The following is a 20,484-nucleotide window of genomic DNA, read 5'->3' on the forward strand; positions in this document are numbered from 1 at the left end:
ATGTTCTCCTTGTACTTCTGTGGTACACTGTGTGCCATAATACCTTCACACTGAATTACAAAACTAGGTGTAAAAGTTTGCAGTCCATGCAATAGGTAAGAAGTTTATCTTTTCCACTTCAGTTTTTGAAGGCACTGCAGTTAAGTTTGCAATAGGAAAATAAAGGCTAGGAAGACTTCCACCAGTGGAAACTATGGCCTCCTCCCTCTCCTAGGGTCTGTGAAAAACTAAAGCCCTGTTGGGGAGCCTCCCACTATGCTGCCTTCTCCCCATGCTCCACCTGTTGGACATGGGTGGTGACTAGACTAGGACATGTCAACCATGTCCTGAGCTGTGTTCTAGACCCTCTGACGTCTTATGATCTATGCATCATGCATGTCCTTTACAACCCCCTGCCCTAAATCAGACCATCCCACCACATCTTGCTACAACATACCCAACATTAAACCTTTCTAAGATTCTGAATGTGTATTTCTTAATTTTATTATTTATTTCTTTAGAAAGATTTATAAACCATTTAACCCCAAAGCTCTCTAAGCAGTGTACATAATAAAATGGCAGGTAAGATCAGTGCTATTTTTCTCGAAAAAGAAGTGCTGGAACTCATCATGAATGCCTCTCTTGTAATGGCAAATGCACCAGAACTGAGTTCCTGTGCGTTCCAGCTGGAAAAAAGCCCTGGGTAAAATTAAAAAAACCTATTAAAAAACAAATAGGCATAAAATAATTATCAAGGTCCGGTATACCTGAAGGAGTGTCTCCACCTCCATTGTTCTGCCCAGACCCTGAGGTCCAGCGCCGAGGGCTTTCTGGCGGTTCCCTAGCTGCGAGAAGTCAAGTTACAGGGAACCAGGCAGAGGGCCTTCTTGGTAGTGGCACCTCCCCTGTGGAACGCCCTCCCACCAGATGTCAAAGAGAAAAACAACTACCAAACTTTTAGAAGACATCTGAAGGCAGCCCTGTTTAGGGAAGCTTTTAATGTTTAATAGGTTATTGTATTTTAGTGTTTTGTTGGAAGCCGTTGGAAGAGTGGCTGGGGAAACCCAGCCAGATGGGCGAGGTATAAATAATAAATTATTATTATTATATAAAACACATATAATTTTTTTGAAAACAAATATAAGTAACTAAATTATATGTCTGGGTAGGCTTGCTGAAATGAAAGAAAGTTGTCACCAGTCTTCTAAAACAATGGAGTGAAGGTCCTGCCTATTGTCAATGCACAAGCAGGTCCAAAGCATTTGAGGCCCTTCCTTCTCTCTTCTCAGTGTTTTTTGTGTCGGTGTTGATATGCCCTTCTCCATAACGAGGGTCACAAAGGTGTTGTAAGACTTCTTTGCATTCAAAATGGGCTAAATGGGGACTTAAGTGGGCTCAGTGGGAACTTAGGTTGGCTGAGTGGGGACTTAAGTGGGCTAAGGCGACTTAAGTGGGGATTTGAGTTGGCTAGATGGGAACCTAAGTGCACTAAGGGAAAATCTGTTTATTATATTATTATACTATATTAATAGTGGAGGCTCGTCCATTAGGGCGGATGGGGCACTGCCCCACCAACCACACTGTGTCCTTAGTCGACTCCCACCTGCCTGCCTTCTTACAGCCAGTCCAGTGGATGACATTGGCTATCCTCTTCCTCCTCCTCCTCCTCCTCTGCATTCTCAGTGTTGCCTTTGCGGACCTCAACAGGCAGCAGCAGGAGGAGGGTGGAGACAAAGCCAGACCTAGTCGACTCTGCCTGTCATTGGCCTCCTTGCCTTCTGCCACAGCAGTCCCAATGGGTACCAGCCACCACTTTAATGGTGAATATACCTTCATATGGGATATGGAGAAGCCTTTCCCTCTCCTTCCGCAAAGAGATCTGTACAGGCAAAGTAATCCAAGCAATATGATGTGACAGTTGCTATGTCAGCTTTACTGGACTACTTTCCCTCTGTTCCTTTAAATTATTGAATAGCACAGGAAATGTGCCATAAAAAAGTCAAGTCGTTCCATGTATTTTGCATAGAGTTTCTTTAGGCAGAGCCAAACCCTGCTTGCTATTAAATCGACACAGCTCTCATTGACACTGGACTCCTTTTGTCCCATTTGTCTGGTGCTTGTTCACCATTGCTAATTGCCTATTTCTTGGCTAGTGTGGGAAGATGGAGTTCTGGAGCAGTACCCAGTGCACTCATTCTAATAGTACAAGTATTAATGCTTGGGCAATGGTATTTTCATGCCCACCCTCTGTGCAAACCCCATGCCCTCTCTGAATCTGCTCCAGAGGCTTGGGGGAGAACCTAGAACAGATTTAGGCAATGCACAGGGAGTGGAGAAGATAAAGTTCTGTTGAGCAAGCATATATCCTTGCGCTATCAGAACGAGTTATGTAGAGCTACAATTGGATACAACCTTTTGTGGGCTGCTCATGCTTCATAAAGAAAACACATGAAAACCCTCTGCAAGGGAGTGTGAAATATGTAATGAAATGGGCCTAGTTGTAATTATGCATCTGCAGCTTCCCCTTTTCCCTTTCTTTCACAGCTTGCATGTAAACACATTTTGGTGCATGCTTTAATAATTTATTCAAATTATAGGTTAACTAACTGATTGCACTTACCCTTCAAGCTCACTTGGGAGCTAGTGCAGAGAAACCAGCCTTATATATGTGCATTAGAACATTTGTACAGTCTCGGGGCTAACATAGGCAATTGATGACATTCCTGTTAAAGCTTTTTGCGGTTTGAAATGCACCACTTCTTCCATTTCACTTACTGGTACATAAATTCTGCCCTCCACCATTAAATGTTGTATAGCTTCTGTTCCCTGGTGTGTTTTATCTCACTCAGTAATGTAGATCTTCCATTGATGCACACAACTGTATTTTTCTTTCTGGAAGTATTCTTTGATTGAAGTGACAGTTAAGAACAAAAAAACATTGCTTGCGTTGTTTCCCTGTTGTCTTCTGTACTCATTTCAAGGTGTTGGAGATGACTTTTAAGTAGCAATGGATGGTCTATGACAATTTTGCATGTGTTCAGCTATAAGTTTATTTGGCCTCTTTCTGAGTTAAGGTGGGCGTTTTAAAAAATCTGAACAAAACTTTACATTGAAACATGTATATTGTATTTAAATGTGTGATCTATTTTACTCATTTCTAAGTGTCTTTTATCCTAAAATATGATTTTTTAAAAATGTATGTGCTTTGGGATGAGAACTTCATCTCAAAATTTGGAAAAACACAGACATATGCCTGATGCTTACAAAAGGCCTGCCTGGTCACCCCGCCATTGTAGGTTATAAATACCCAGTCTGCGTGGCGATTGGCTTATGATGTATTGCAATGCATTGATTTTCTTGAAATTGTGTTTTATTGTTGTGAGCTGCCCTTGGATTATTGATGGAAGAGTGCTATAAAATGTTTTAAATAAACAGAAAAAAGACCATGTCTATACTACATGACTGGTGTGACCCATTGTAAAGTGACTTGAAAGAGGGTCTTCCCTGTGGTGATAAATACTTTTGGAGGTTCTTTTGCCTTCCTTGGTGATTATTTTCCATTGTCAACAGGAAAACATCTATTTCCAGTGGCATTTGGGGGAGGAATGCCAACCTAGGTATGGTTAATTCTATGTCTGCTGCTGAATTGGTTCTATAGTTGCTGCTGTGATTTCCTTTTCTTATTTATATTGATTTGAATTCTTTCATCTGTATACTGCCCTGGGATCCTACAATACAAAGGGTGGTTTGATGGATAGTTGATAACAGAAATAACTGACAACAGCAAGAGGAAGACAGCACAGCTGAAACCCTGTATGAGCTCTTGGTATCATGGTGGCAACCATTTCAATGAAACCTCTTCATTTCATTCTTTTTTAGTATTAGCAATTTATTTGCATAGTTCCTGGTGGCTTATTGAAGATGTAATGAAAACGGCTGATCATTCCCGGGAGGGGCTGAAACAGGTAGGTATTTACTTAAAAACCTTTATATCTGTCAGCAAGATGGTCTCCGTTGATTGTGTGCTGGTTTTTTTAAATAGGGTAGTGATGCTTAGTGCCCCCACTTGATACATTATGGAATGGGTTATATGAAACATTAACCTATACATGACTTGATTTCCTTAATATCTAGCTTTTCAGAGAAACTGGAATATTTTGGAATGGTGTGGAGTAGTAGCAGGAACAGACCAAAACTCTTGCCTCTGAAAACTCTCCTGAAGGCATAACATTTTTGAGTTTTCAGCACATGCTGGTGGTACCTTGATGCTAGAACTGTCAACCATTTATGGAATTGTTTGTTGATAAGCACATTTCTGATTAATTAGACCCTATTAAAGCATTCAGAGAACACGGGAGGGCGTAAAATGTAGCAGGACTTAGCATGCTAGTCCCATCCCTAGTGTGGCCATCCCTGCCAACTCCACCCTCAACCTTCCTACTAAGTGCGGGAAGGTTAGGGGTGGAGGGGACAGACATGGGGGCAGAACTGGCACACATGTCACCCCATACTTTTAGTTCACATACATTCTTTGAAGGTGGTTATAAAAGGTAAAGGGACCCCTGACCGTTAGGTCCAGTCGTGGACGACTCTGGGGTTGCGGTGCTCATCTCACTTTACTGGTTACAGGGCTTTGGTTTATCCAGATTCAAAGTATATGTATATATATCTCACCAAAACTTCAATGCTGGGGCCAGGCATCTACAAGTTTTGACTAGGCTTGGTATTTAGCTATAATTTGCAGTTGCCATTGGCTTTGACTGCCCTATTCCAGGGGAGGCAGGATGGAATATTGCCTGGCAATACACCAAGCTCAAGGCACAGTGTGACTATAAAAGTGAGCCCCTGACCTTCTTTTCAGCTCCATGCTTGGGGCAGGAACTCCCTGAGTGTCAGTGTGCACAGTGCACCGAGTGTCAGAGATGCTTTGAAACCAGTGATACATCCTACTGGTTCTGAGACTGGAAGCCATGGCCATGTGGGAATCTCTTTTTGTTTTTGTTAAATTTCGACCCCATTCCCATGAGCAGTTTAATCCCATCGCTTGTGCTGGGGGAGCAGTCTTCCTCGGGTAACAGTGCTGTGCCTGTATTTTTGTACCTAGCAGAGCTAATGCCAGCTTCAGGGGGTTGGTCAGCAGTGCAGATGGAGGAAAGAATAAGCCAATCCTCTTCCAGAGCTTAGAGAATGGTCTCTGAAGGCTCATGATGCTATTTAACTAAGCAGTTCTTGCCGTAGGCAATGCCTGGATGGTAACTACAGGTATGGGCCAAACTACGTATCCTTTTCACTTGCCACATAGATAGAGCAGTGGTCTGCAGTTCGTCATTAAATGGCACAAGAGAAAGGTTTAAGCTCACTGTGCACCTTTTCTCACTCCCACCTGCAGCTCCATTGACCCAATCCACATTGGGGATCCTTGCAGCTGATTTTAAGGCTAAGAAAGAGATGTTGGGAGATCTGATAATAGGTCTTCCATATCATGTGTATTTTGGCCTGAAGCAGCTATGACCTTGGAGGAAGATTAGGGTGTGTGCATATGTATATACATATATACATGCAAACACACAACTCTGTAGGCATTTCTGCCCTTTCAGGGTGCATCTTTCTAAATGTTTTTCCATGGATAATTCAACTTTCCCCATTGCCATCCATGCCTCCACATTCCACACATTATAAAAACAAGTAATCTTCCTCAGCACCATTTCCATTTATCTGCTGGTTTGTCTTTTTCCATTTCTGTCCACTTTGCCTCCTTTGGCCAGGTACTAGGCGAGACAATCAGATAACGGAGTTATTTCATTTTCAATAATAGCCCAGCGCCATTAGCACTGCTTGATTGGCCATCTGTTGCGAAGAGCCAGCCTTATTAACCTTTGGCACAGTGTGTTACTTACACACCCATTTACAAATGCCTTCTGTCTTGGACCATTTAAACATAAATTGCATTTATTTTATGGAGTTCTTGTTTAAAGGGATTTCTCTCATCTAAAATTCTTCCTGTGCTTTCCTCTTAATTTTAATGCTGTTTGGCATACCTCTCTGACTAACTCTTTATTTTACATATTCCCCAACTGATTTGATACAGTAAGTCTATTATGTGCAAATGTCTGATAACTTTAGAGCAAATTAGTTTGTTTTGTGTTTTATTTATTTAAAAGCACTTAAGGTATGAAATTTACGGCATGTAATGCCTTAAGAGAGAATATTATGAAAATGATATACAAGTGGTACATGACACCAGTCAAGCTTTCAAAAATCTATCATTTGCCCGATAATAAATGTTGGAAATGTAAAGAAAATGAAGGTACATTCTATCACCTTTGGTGGACGTGCCCAAGGATAAAGGCTTTCTGGGAGATGATATATAATGAAATGAAAAAGGTATTTAAATATACCTTCTTGAAGAAACCAGAGGCCTTTCTCCTGGGCATGGTCGGCCAATTGGTGCCAAAGAAGGATAGAACTTTCTTTATGTATGCTACAACAACAGCAAGAATACTCATCGCAAGGTATTGGAAGACACAAGATTTACCCACCCTGGAAGAATGGCAGATGAAAGTGATAGACTATATGGAACTGGCAGAAATGACTGGCAGAATCCGGGACCAGGGAGAAGAGTCGGTGGAAGAAGATTGGAAGAAATTCAAAGACTATTTGCAGAAACATTGTAAAATTAATGAATGTTAAAATGATGTTGGATTGAAATCAAGCGGCCTTAGCAACAAGGTTAATAAGAGTATGTAAAAATGGATTGATAACGGATGAAAATATAAAGTTATAATATGTTGAGATATAAAATTAAGATAAAAGAAAGAGGGTAAGGATTTGCTGAATTAACCATGTGAACGGGAATACAAAAAAGGGAGGTGTGAGGAGGTCGGGGAAATAAGCAAACGAAATTTAAGATATGGAAAGATTGACTTGTTTTTAACTATTTTCTATTTATTTTTTCTGTATTTTGTATCTTTTTTTCTATGTATTTTTGTATTTTTTTGTATTTTTTTCCTTTTCCTTTTTCTTTTTGTTTTCTTTTATTCTGTAACTTTCTTCTTTTTGTAAAACTTTAATAAGTATCTTTAAAAAAATAAAATAAAAAAATATTTATTTAAAAGCACTTAAATTGCTTAATATTTAAAAATCTCTAAGTGGCATACAAAAGTACAACCAAAAGGCAATAAAAGGGTTTCATAAAACAGTGGTATAACATAGAAGCCAGTAAAAAAGCATTATAAAAAAAAATAAAAAGAAGAATTCAGAATTCTTCCTAACCACCTTTTCCAGCAGTTTTTTTTCCTGATTCCCTCTGTCATAATCTTACTTGTTTTCCAACCATATTTATTACACAATGTGTAATCTGGGAATATTTCCTGCGCAAATCTTATATATTTGGGCAAATTTGTGTTCTTTTTGTCGTCCTGCTGAACCTTACCTCCTTAGATATTTTAACATCGCACGAATCACCAACAAATGTAAAGCACTTTTACTGGAAACCAGAATGTTTTGTTTTCTCTTATTTTCTTCCCTCCCCTACCCCTATTTGTTTTGTAAGGTCCAGACATTTGAAGAAAGAATTGTCCTCTTTGTGCTTAACGTCATTATTTTTGGAATGCTAGAGAGGAGTTTGACTCACGATGTGCTCTTTGTGCCTCATTCTGAGAAAGAGTGTGCCAAAATATTTTGGAGGAGTGGAGATGCAGCTGCCTTTTACACCGTAAAAGTGAAAGGTACACTTGTTTTATTCATGCAGGCATACTGTGGAAAATGAAGGGCACCATTTTAGATGGTTGGCTTGGTTTGGAGAATCCTATCTCAGCTTAATATGCACAACAACCAGAGCCAGAAGTCTCCAATTACTCCTGGTTTTCCCCTTCATGCAAACTGAGAAACTGTGGCCCACCAGCATTGTAACAAGCCAGGATCTTAAACCAACTTCAAACTATGTTTGAAAATGCTGGGTTTTTCTGAACCTGGTAACTGTAGTTTTCAGGTTTGGATGAAGTTGTTAATTGGAAACTTCTGGGTTAGATTGCAAGTGGACTGTTTGCTCGGGCAAAAGGCTCAAACATATATTGACTTAATAATCCCAAAATAGGGTTATCTAAACCCTATTTAGATAGGGAATGTGTGGCCCTTGCAGGACTCCAACACCCATCACCCTTACCATTAGCTGGAGCTGATGGGAGTTGCAGTCCCACAACATCGCTATAGTCACACAATCCCTGCTGCTGATCTTAATGTAGCCTGTCTTCAAAAATTGTTAAAGGCTTGGATATATTACAATTTTTTTTAAAAAACTTTGTGTTTTAAGAACATGTGTTGTGGTTCTTTGGCTTTTCTTTATAATTCATAGTGCAGCTACTGGGTAGCCATTCATTACTTAGCTAACTCTGTGAGCTAATTGTTAAAAGATGGTTTCTTGATACAGAGATCTCTCTTGAGTTCTTTGGTTGGGATAGCAATAGGAGCTATCCCAATAGGAGCTATCCCAACATCCTTCAGGAGGATGTTGACTTCTGCTTCCTCAACTAACTAGCAAGAGGAGCTGATGCAAAGTGTGTATAAAGAATGATCGCTCCCCGCTTAAAACGGGGGGCGCCCTTTGCGTGGACGCGCGCAGCCCCTAGATCTGGAGTGGCTCCATCAGCATAGGCTTGGCTTTGCCTTCCCTCAGGTGGGATACCTGGAGGTCTCCGCCTACCTCAGTTAGTTGTCCAATCCCACCTGGGGGAAGCGTTGCCAAGGAGACCAGGCCAGGTAGGGGAGGGATTACCTGCCCACACAATAGAGGGAGGATCTTACCTGGGAATCCTCACTTGGCTCCAGAGCTTCTCCCACCCTACCCACCCTCAGTTAATGTCTTCTTTTGCAGGTTAACTTTTCTTCACAGGTATGCGGGCGCTGCTACATTAAGGTCGCTGTTAAAGGGCCGGAAAGGAATTTCCCTGCATTGGCAGGTTTCGCCTTTCCCATAGCAAAACGTCACAACTTTGGCGGTATCAGGCCTTGGGCGGAATCCTTTAGTCCATCTTCCTCTTTGCGGCGGCGATACCAGGGTTCCCCATTAAAGGGGTTTCTGAAGGGAGCCTTTGACTGTACGCCGAAAGGTCGTCATTGCTCTCCCCTGCGGCGGTGGCGTAACGGGGGCGGCTATCTCTGCTTGAACATATGTTCTCCAGAGCCGGCCCATCCCCCCCCCCACTGGATAACCCTGATGCTCCCTAGGTCCCCGGCTGGGGACTGGGGAGGGAGAACGCCCAATGCCTGAGCCAAGGTCTACCCACATTTGAAATTTAATAAAGTTGTGGCCAATTTAATCCCATAGCACGTTGTCTTGAGTCGTTATTCCACATGACCGGGGGGGACGGGGACCGCTCGGGATCTGGGGAGTCCGCCTGTCCACGCAAACAGCAGTCTTGTCATAGAACATGGTATATGATGTATTCCCTCCCTGGGAATATTAGTTGATGGGCAGCTATGCAGGGTTTCAGCTGGTCAGTCATCCATACCCTTTTCAGGATACTCCATTCCATTTACCTTCTCGCTGGGTTTTTGTTTCCCCTGCTGGCAGAGGGCAGGGGGCTTGGTTTAGATGGCTATAGGGGTTCCATCAGATTCCAAGCGTCATCTTTTCTTTCTGTCTCCTCCTACTAATGTATGCATTTTTATTTTTGCATTAGATACAAAGCTTCAAATATACTAAGAATTAAACAAATACACAATGTGTTTTTGTTTGTGTGTGTGTATCTACCTACACACACACACCAAGCCATGCCTTCTTAGTTTTATTTGAAGCTGGAGATTTTGCTCTCTCTTTTGGGTTTTGTGTAGGCATGTGTGTGTGTCTGTACACAAATCACACAATGGGTTGACTTTGGGTACCATTCAGCAGAAACATTCTCTCCTGTTACACAAGGGCTCTGTCTGCAGAAGGTCTCTCTGGACAAGTGTCTGCCAAGCCAGCTTGTTAATCAGGGAACTAACTGGAATGTGCAATTTTGTTTGGTTTGAGTCTTTCAGATGTGGGGCAGGATGGGGTTGGGCTTTTCCTGAGCTTTTGGATGTTTGAGAGCGTTAATGGCTGTCTCTTTTCTCTGCCCTTGTAATTGCTGTTTACCATTCTGCTGGCTCACAGGTTAGTCATTTAGCATGCGTGACCTAACCAAACAGATTAAAGGCCCTGAAGAAGCAGACTTCACAAAGGCTGCCTTCTGTGATGGCATCCGTTGACTCCGCTTGTCATTTCCCTTGCCCATAACACTCAGTGTGTACACCCAGAGAGTAAGAGAAGTCGTCATACCACCTCTCCCCTTCCTTTCAATTCAGTGACTGTGTGTTGGGGAGCAGGAATGTGTTCAGTGGCCATGGCTTCTGATTCTGATATGCCCAATGGTGTGTTGTGCCCTTGTCAGTTGCACATTCAGCATTCGTGAGGGGGGGTGTCTTTAAAATGTGTACAAAGTGATTGAGTTGGGATGTAAGGGCTGAGGCAGGCCTTAGGGCATCTTGTACCCCAGTTGTTCAGTGTTTGTATCAACCCAAGAACCTTTAACCTGGACTGGTAGGATATGGGCAGCCAATGCAGATGTTTTAACAGAAGTGTCACATGCTCTTGGCTGTCTGCCCAGTCAGCAGTCTAGCTGCTGCATCCTGCACCAGCTGGAGTGTTTGGACCAAGGCCAAAGGCAGCCCCACGCAGAGTGCATTGCAGTAATCAAGTCTTACCACTGCATGGATGATGGTGTCTAAGCTATCATTTTCCAAATACAGTTGTAGCTAGTGAATATGACAGATGATAAAAGGTGCTCCCAGCCACTAAGGTCACTTGGGTCTCCAATGACAAAGTTGTATCCAGACACACCTCAAGCTACATCCCTACTCCTTTAGAAGGAATGTAACTGTTTAGAAGGAATGTAACTCCATCGAAGGAATGTAATCTCCCTCCAGAAAAGCAAGAAGATTATCAGAACTCAAGGGTGCATTTTAGCCAAAAGAAAACACTCAACAGGATGTGAAGCAAGGCCAGTGAGGAGTGTGGCCTAGGGAAGGAGTCCCAAGGACTGAACAGAGAGGCCCAGAGGGGCCACATTTCATCCTTGGCCTGAGGTTCCTAAAGCCGGATGATCAACTATTTAATTGAGCTGATTCTTTTTTGGGGGCTGTCTGTGCTGCTCCTTTAGCTCCCCAACCTTATTCCAGGTGTTTGCAAGATTCTATCAAATTAAGAAGTGAAATAGTAAGAAACTCTATAGGATGACAACAGGATTGGTGAGCCTGCTAGCAATTTTACAGCCCCCTTTTAAGGCTGTTGCAGATCTTGAAGCAAAACCTTTGTCAGCATCCCAAAATGAATGGGCTCATGTTGCCAGAATCTGACAACTCTGCCGGGCTGCCGGCCAGTCCAGGATGTGCTGGGTTTCTTGGCTCACGCAGGGGCCTAATGCTTTTATTAGCTGTGCCCATATGCTTGATCTTATGAGTAATTGGAGGGCAATGAGTCCCACCCTAAGGGAGCCTTATGCAGCAGGATTCTTCAACAATCAAATAACTGGGCTGTCCTCATAAATGGAACAGAAAAGAGAAGATGATGCTATTCATGGCTGGTTTTGAAGGATAACATGGTTGCCAGTTAACCTGCCTGTGAGATCAAGGGAAGAAATGGGAGCTTGCTTCTCTGAAACCACGAGCTCCCAATTTAGCTGGGCCTGCCGAACATGTCACCCACCAAGCTCAACATTGTTCACAATACTTGTTTTGTGATCGGCTGTGTGTGTGATTGCAGCAAAACAGGAGGGGAGTTGTGGCTCTGATGGGCATGAAGGGGTCACATGTTGCTTGGGTCTGATTTTAGCTGTTAATAGGCCTGAAAGGGTCTACGTTCATTCCTTTTTAAAAAGCATTTTTATACTGCTTAATATTTCAGAAAGTGGTGTATAGTTTGAAAAAACTAAACACTAAAACAGAAACACAGCCTAAAACCAGTGAAACAGCAAACATAAAGCAAATAAAACAGGAATTCAGAAGGTTCAGACATGCAGAACAGGATGCAATGTCAGCAAAAGCCTGGGCAAAAAGATATGTTTTTTTACGAGATACCTGAAACCACTGACAGTTGCTACTTCTCATATGACAGAGGGGAAGGTATTCCACTGTACAGGGGCAACAACTGATAATTCCTGCTTCTGGGTCACCACCCTATGATACTCTGTAGGGTGCTGTGCCACGTAAAGAGTTTCCCCAGGTGAACTAAGTGATCTTACAGGTCTACATGGGGGCAGGCAGGCAGTCTTTCAAGTAACCTGGTCCCAAGTTCTTCAGGGTTTTATATGTTAACAAGATCTTGAACATGGCCCAGTAGCTGATTGGCAGTCAGTGTTGTGTGTGAGCAGCGTTTTTCAAAAAGTAGTAGGAGTAAGAAGAATCAGCCCGTTGTATAATAGAAAGAAATATACTGTGTATAATGTACACATTGATTTTCAAAAACCACAGAGAGAGAGAGAGAACGCTGCTGTGATATATTTCATATGGAAATACTGCTCTTTTGCCATATGTCAGAGCCAGGTCAAGGTCACAGAATCCAGACCTGGGATGGGGCTTTTCCAACTCAGGATCCTTCCCATCTATTACAGGAGCTACAGCCTGGAACCAGAGCTGTGTTTTGAGCTGGAGTCTAAAGGGCAGTTTCTTGGTGTTTATACTAGTCCACCCAGCGAGCTGCATGGTTTTAAATCCAGCTTTCTGTCTGCAGCTTCATAGTGATTTTAATAAACCCATTCATGAGCTGTGTTTGGAATTCAGTTTAATTACAGGCAATGTTGTTTTCTGCTTCCAGGAAGCCTGTGTGATGGGTACTCCAGCCAATGCTACATGCTCCCAGTTTTGGACACAATGTTTGTCCGAAAAAAGTTTAGAAGATGTGGAGTTGGTATGAAAATGCTGCATGATTTTTGTCAGACATTTGCAGCTGAAGTTGCCCTGGGACTCAGCTGTCCTGTTTCTGCTGTCATGTACGAAGGTAAAACGACTTGGTTCAGAAACGTTTGGCTTAAAAGGTCATGATGGTTTGTAGGAAGCAGAAAGAGGCTTTCTGCCTGTGTATCTATAATATTTTGTATATTTTAAGTGGTTTTATTTTGCAGGCAGAAATCTCTCACATGAATGCGCATCCACTCTGCTATGAAAACATTAATGTACGGTCAGGATTTCAACAAACAACTAGCATGTTTTGCGTTATCTAATGTCATAAACGATACGTCACTTTATGGGAGGGCTAGGCCCCAGGGATCATTTTGGTTTAGATCAGCAGTTCATTTCAGGGTGTGGCTGCAAAAGTTGGAAGACAAGAAGTCTGTGGTATACATTTAGGTGTGAAATAAATACATAAATGAGATGGTATTGGTGGTTCCTAGGCTTTAATCTCAATAGTGCATTCTTTCATCAAACCAATACAATCTATTTTAACTTGTCCTTATTGAAAATGGTATGATGTGAGGCCAAGTCTATTGAGTTACTTCTCATTATAAACAGCTGTGCAGCATCTACTGAGGCAAGCCCTTAATTTTTTTTATTAAAAAAAAAAAGGCCCCAGACACTGCTGTAAAGAAAAACTCAGTTTGAGCGGAAGACATAAATAAGCTCTTTTTGACAAGGCTGTTCACTGGTTTCCAAACATTGTTATAGAACTAATTGTTGCACAAGAAACTTCAGAATTCCCAGACTGATCTTTACATTCTTTCAGACTGCTCCAAATGCTCACATATAAATAAAAATACTCAAATTGTTGTTCTGTAATGGTCTATTACATATGCAAAATGATAGATTTCCCCACCTTGTCTCATGCAATCTGTAGAGCAGTGCAAGTCCATCCCAAGATAAAACAGAATTTCCTTAACTTGCTTGATACAAAATTCTAAATGCAATTTTGAGGTGCTACTTTGAGATAAGAGGAGACATGATAGAGGTCATAAAGTAGATAGAGAAAAGTTTTTCTCACTGTCTTATAAAAATAGAACTCGGGGACAGACTTCCTATAAGCATCTGGTTGGCCGCTGTACAAACAGGATACTGAACTAAACAGACCTCTGGTCTGATCCAGCAAGGTTCTTCTTCTGTTCTGAATAAACAGGAGGCCGTTCAAACACAGCAACCATAGCTTACTATATTTTGAAGTCAATGAAGTCATATAGTTTGCCATCTAAGGAACCCCCACTAAGACTCTTAAGTCCAGAATTGAAACTTACTAAACTTCACTGCTGGCTAGGATGCAGTAGCAGTTAAGAGGCCTGTATATAATGGGTGGTGTATTCAGTCCTTATTTAATGTGTTTCATGTGCTGCAATGAACCTTGCTCATTTTTCAAAATGTGTTTGTATATACAGTGGTATCTCGGGTCACATACGCTTCAGGTTACATACGCTTCAGGTTACAGACTCCGCCAACCCAGAAATAGTACCTCGGGTTAAGAACTTTGCTTCAGGATGAGAACAGAAATCGTGTTCTGGTGGCGCGGTGGCAGCAGGAGGCCCCATTAGCTAAATTGTTGCTTCAGGTTAAGAACAGTTTCAGGTTAAGAACGGACCTCCGGAACAAATTAAGTACATAACCCGAGGTACCACTGTATTTGCTTTTAATGAGTACAGAGTCTAGTACAGTGTTTGGTGCTTTATAAATAATATGTAATAATATTAATAGTTACGGGAGGGCAGGTTAAGATAGTAGGCATTCTTAGTAATTCTTAGTTTCTACTTGTTTCACCTTGAACAAGTCAACTTTCCTGCTTAGTTTGTCAGAGATTCTTGGAGACCCATCCAGAGGAACAGTCTCGACTGTGGGAAGTAGAAGCCCCAGGAGACTGGAGCCAGCGTGTTAGTATCTGGCTGAAGATTCAGATGGAACAAAAGCTTCAGAAAAGTGAGTTAAAGAGCATTGAGGGCTGTGCTGCATCACATCTGTTAATTTTAAGCTTAATGGACGAAGGTAAAACTGAGGAGGATTTCCTGGGCAATGTTTAAGTGGTGTGTTAAGTGGGAATTTGGAGCTGCTTTTGGTAACTGGTACAGAAAGATGATATAGAACCTGTGAAGGTTAGTCTGTGGGGTTGGGGACAAAAAAACTGGCCTACACTGAATCAGAACTGAACATTCTGCTGCTCCCCTCGTCAGCCGATGGTCTCCTCTAGAGCACTGATCATAAATTCATCCAGAGCTGGAATCGCTACATGGATCCCTGCCTTGTCTAACATGGGATCCTTGATCTCCAGTTTAACCCCTTCCTTGTTCTTGTGGGACTTTTCTCTGTGTTAGGCATGCTAGAGTCAATTGACTAATTCTGTAGGACCTATAAGTGTATGAATAAGGACCAAACTAGATAGGACACCGTTCATTCATGCAATTAGCAACTGCATGACTGTTTGTGTGTTTTAAATAAGTAGCAGGCATTGGGAACCCAGTCCAAATTGGGCCTCCCTTGGCTGTTGTTTGCTTTAAACATCCGAGATGGATCTTATAATCTGGGTAGCCTAGGACCTCCATGCTTGTGCCCCAGGAAAGCCACATCGATGCTGCTTACATAGCAGTTTGCCTTCACCCCCAGAGGCACACTCCATTATCTCTTGAGACAAACAGATGCAAACAACAACAGCTCAGTGTCCCAAAGGCAAGCATGAGATGTTGTTGTTGTTTAGTCATTTAGTCGTGTCCGACTCTTCGTGACCCCATGGACCAGAGCACGCCAGGCACTTCTGTTTTCCACTGCCTCCCGCAGTTTGGTCAAAAAGCATGAGATACCTCGTGTGTAATATGTTGTTGGTTTATTTAGGTATGTGTGTATATTTCTGTTTCACTTAATACCTCTTAGGTGGCTGCAAAATCTTAGATAGAGCTGAGTTTAAACTCTGATCAGAGCAAAGCTTCTACTACTGTGAACAGAAATCCATGGCTTGATTGCATTGCATGAAGTGATATTCTTTATGTAATGTTGTAGGAATTCTAATATGTTCCTGAAAAACCCTCACCTCCACCCCACAAACTAAAATGTAGTTTTACATGTTGCAGCACTAGCTGCATCTAGCGGTAAACTTGTAAAATTGCACCCTAGACAGAATGTGGAGAGTTTTTACTGTGCAATCACTCCTTGATATGTTTATTCAAAATGAAGTCACACTGTATGCAGTGAGGCTTGTTCCCAGGTAAGAGTGCTTAGGATTTCAGCCTTAATTATGCATACAAATGGGTTTGCCTAGGTTATGAACCATCACATATACAATAATGTCTAGTTAATTAAATTAAATTAATTAATTCAGTTTTTAAATTCTTTTTGCTTTCAGAATCCCTCCCCCAAATGTTCATGTAATCTTATGAAAGGGATTAATGTTGTTCAGTGATGTGGAGTGAAACATTTTCCACCACAATCTTTTTGCTGCTATATTTTTCTGCAGAAAATCTCCCATTTATGGTTTTATAAAATTAAAAAGTAGCACTATGAATGAATACAAGACAAGCCAGATCGAGTAACTGGAATGGATAAAATAAGAGTCAACTTAAAATCAAAGTTGTAATTAAATTTAAAGGTGATTTTCTCTAGCAAGCTCTATGCTCACAGATGTTCAGTCATGCTAATATTTGTATGTTAAGTATTCAGTCCCTTCATCTTTTCCCTTAAAAGCTAAATGGCACAAGGAAAGTGTGTGCTATTTAGTTATCTTTCCTTAAAATATTTACAAGTTTTCAAAAATAATAATTTCCAGGTAAAACTTTGTATTTTGAATAAAACATTTAAACCACATTAAATCATATGTTAAAGGTGAAATACTTTTAACTATTGTGAAAACCCTGAAATATTTATACACCAATAAAAATTAACATGAAAACTATTGGGGGGGTTGTTTACTAAATATAAGTAAAACAAACATGTTAAATCAAAATTCAATCTGTTTAGGAAAGTTGATTCCCCCTCTCTCCACCAGTAATCCCACATACCCTCAGTTGGTGAGAGTAGCCTATTGGACAAAGTTATAAATGAGCCATAGTCACATTATACAGCCAATTGATATACCTGTCTATTGATAACAAGCAGGCATCTTCACTCTGTTCTTTTCTGGCACCAGCTTGAAACATTTTTGTTTAGGCCATTGTACCCAGATGCTTATAAATGCTGATATGAATTTTAATCTGTTTGAATATTTTAGGTTTTACAGTATTGTAATTTTTTCTTGATTTTCTTGTTTTATCTGTTTGCAAACGGCTTTGCGTTTTGTTTGTTTGCTTGTTTACAATCAAGCAGTGAGTTGAACTTGCTGAATGCATATCCGTTTGGAAGCAAAACAGCGCCACCTACAAATCAGCTAGGGATTCACCCAGGCACACTGTAGGTATGCAGAAATATATGAGCTTGTAAATTAAAAGAAAAAAATAACCTGCAAACTCCTCAGTAACTGACTTTCCAGGGTTTCAAACCGGAGTCTTTCCTAGCCTGGGATGCCAGAGATTGAACATGGGACATTTTGCATGCAAAGTATGGTTCTACTACCGAGGAGCATATATCCCCTACCTAACATTTAAAGGACGCAGGTGGTGCTGTGGGTTAAACCACAGAGCCTAGGGCTTGCCGATCGGAAGCTCAGCGGTTTGAATCCCTGCGAGGGGGTGAGCTCCCGTTGCTTGGTCCCTGCTCCTGCCAACCTAACAGTTTGAAAGCACAAAGTGCAAGTAGATAAATAGGTACTGCTCTGGCGGGAAGGTAAATGGCGCTTCCGTGCGCTGCTCTGGTTCGCCAGAAGCAGTTTAGTCATGCTGGCCACGTGACCCGGAAAGCTGTCTGCGGACAAACGCCGGCTCCCTCGGCCTATAGAGCGAGATGAGCGCTGCAACCCCAGAATCGTCCGCGATTGGACTTAATGGTCAGGGGTCCCTTTACCTTTAACCTTTAAAGGAGAACAATGTTGATGCTTAATGCCAGGGAGGGTATTGCACAAACAAGGTGCCACTCCTGAAAAGACGTATCTTAGTTGTCACCATATATTTAAAGGTGAAGGAGCAGAGAGAAAGATAATCTGAAGCAGATTTTAAAGATCAGCTAGGTTTATCTTAGTAACCTGGCCCTAAAACATTTAGGTTTAAAGGTCAAAACTAACACCATGAACAGTGTGTATTTGTCAATATGTTGCTTAGAAGCTCAAGCAAATTGCTTGCAAGTTAAGCAACAGAGAGTCTCGAACTCAGCCTTCCCCAGCCTGATTCACTCCAAATGTTTTGGACTACAACTCCTATCAGGCCCAGATAGCCCAGCCAAGTTGAAGAAGGCTACTTTTACTTTCTGTCAGTCCACCATGTAACAAGATGGCCAGGTCATCACAGCTGGATATGGGTTGTGGTTGCAATTGCATGTGTGTCTTTTTATAAAATAAAACACAATACCTGTTGCCATGGAAGAGCTACTAACCTCCTTCTATTATGATTTTGCCCGGGGAAATGGATTATTCCACTCTAGAGTCGGATGTGAGCTGTTACATGAAGAGGCTTCAAAATGATGAACCTGGGCAATCAGATGAAGGGCGGATGAATCAGGTGCGCTGATGAATTAGTTACTTTATAATCTTGTTTTTCATAACTGCTGAAATCCTGATTATTTTAGCAGGATGCCTGAACAGGGGAACTTGTCGCCTGCAGTCAAGGCTGGGGTTTTAGTGCTAGGCCACTGATTTATATGACTATTGTAATTAAGATACATTTTGTCTTTTCTTTAATTGAGACACATGAACAATTGGCCATTATTATTCGTGGTTCTCTGAGTTGGAAGTGCAACAGCAGGGATCATTCAGTTTGTAACTTAAGAGTTAACTGTATTAGTGTTAAAGTGAACCAGTCAAGAAAGGGATGGCGTGATGAGTTGGTTTGTGTCTGTCTGTGTGTTCATTTTTTCCAAACCTTCTGTGTTTTTTAAAAACACGTTTGCATCTCTCTTACTATTTCACTCACTAAGAGCATATATGAGTGATTAGTTCAAAGTGTGTTGTTTCTTTCCCACTAGCCCCCACCTTATTGTTGTTGTTGTTGTTATGATGATGATGATTCCTGTGTGTGATAACACCTAAAGGCTATATCATGGTAGCCAGTCCACATGTATCAGACTAAGGAAGCCTTGCTACAGGTTGAGTCTTGTTATCTGAGTCTTGGGGTCTCTGTATATTGACCCAAAAACCTTGTGGCCTGTGGCCATGAAAACTGAGCTATTTCAGACTATTTTTTATTTATTAAATTCATATCCCACCCTTCTTCCCAAAGGAGCCCAGAACAGCAAGCACCACAATGTTGAAACAGTATGATTTAAAATCAAATTAAAACAAATTAAAGGCTTAAAGATGGATAAAAACATTTAAGTCCACCTCCCTCCTATTTGTCATCAGCGACTGTGAGGCAGCAGATCCCTTAAAAATATGATCTTATTTGGAAATGCTTATGATTTGGGGCTGTACAGGTTTTTTTCTATGCCTTGTATTTTATGTTATTGATTTATGTATTACTTTTATTCAATGGTTAGCATCCCCCCCATCTTTCTCAAGTTTGTCTCTATCTAAATTAATTTTTTTAGAGCATCTAAAAATATTTAAAAGCATTCACATACCCTCACAATTATTGATCTTGATTGCCATGCTCAATATCTTTCAGCCATCAAAAACTTGGGTAAGGAGGAATGATTTTAAATTTCTCCTGAAAATCAGTGATGAGGGAGACAGATGCACCTCACCCAGGAGGGCATTCCACAGGCTAGAAGCCACCACTGAGAAGGCCCTGCGATGGGTCAGTGCCAACCATGCAGCAGCTAGAGGGTGGCACCAGCAATAAGGTCTCTGCTGCTGATCCTAATGCCTGGGGTGGTTGATATCCGTTTGAGTATGTATATTCAGGCTTCAGACTTCAGACACATAGCGGCAAAAGCTTGGCCTCTGTTATATATGTTAGCTGCTGTTCAAAGTGTGTGTAAACTGACCACAAATGGAAGGAAAATTTTCATGTGGAGGAGTACATTTCATCTGTAATGTAGGGATTTATGTCTGTCTTATTTTAGAAAGTTGCTCACAGTCCTAACAAGGCTTTGCCATATGAGGCAGAGGAATTTAAAGATGACCCAGAAGAGGCATTCAACCCCGAGCCTTACAGTGAAGAATATGCTGAAGAACATCAAGCTCATAAACAGCAGCGGAAAGGCTCAAAGAAAAGAGCAAGCCAAGGAGAACCTTCTGAAGACAGAATCTCTAAGCAGTTCAGAGCAACATCCTAACTTTTGCACATAGTGTAAGCAATACAAGGACAAGGTGTGAATGAATGAGGCAGAGTAGAAGACTAAGCTGTGAGTCAGAAGGCTAAAAGAAAAGATAAAACTGTGTTATGTGCCAATGTTATGTCTTGCTGTCACCACAAGATGGTGCCACTACACAGCTTAATCATGAGTACAGCACTGCCCTGGAGAGCTCTGAGCCAAAGGTTCAAGCATGCACTGTTGTAATTT

The 20,484-nt window shown here is 41.5% G+C and overlaps 1 protein-coding gene across 3 annotated transcripts in view; it reads left to right on the forward strand.

The window, feature by feature from the left end:
• Window positions 1-20,269, forward strand: part of LOC128401606 (protein FAM169B-like) — a 42,348-nt gene extending 22,079 nt beyond the window's left edge. For 2 of the 3 annotated variants that reach the window (XM_053364873.1, XM_053364875.1), the window contains 6 exons: window positions 3,859-3,944; window positions 7,532-7,706; window positions 12,812-12,994; window positions 14,761-14,889; window positions 18,466-18,542; window positions 20,044-20,269. In XM_053364873.1, the coding sequence (XP_053220848.1) occupies window positions 3,859-3,944; window positions 7,532-7,706; window positions 12,812-12,994; window positions 14,761-14,889; window positions 18,466-18,542; window positions 20,044-20,256 (863 nt within the window). In that variant the 3' untranslated portion in view covers window positions 20,257-20,269. The remainder of the gene's footprint in view (window positions 1-3,858; window positions 3,945-7,531; window positions 7,707-12,811; window positions 12,995-14,760; window positions 14,890-18,465; window positions 18,543-20,043) is intronic. The other variant, XM_053364874.1, reaches the window with a different exon arrangement.
• Window positions 20,270-20,484: the final 215 nt, after the last annotated feature.

This window comes from Podarcis raffonei, chromosome 14 (genome assembly GCF_027172205.1).
Source record: "Podarcis raffonei isolate rPodRaf1 chromosome 14, rPodRaf1.pri, whole genome shotgun sequence".
NCBI lineage: Eukaryota > Metazoa > Chordata > Lepidosauria > Squamata > Lacertidae > Podarcis > Podarcis raffonei.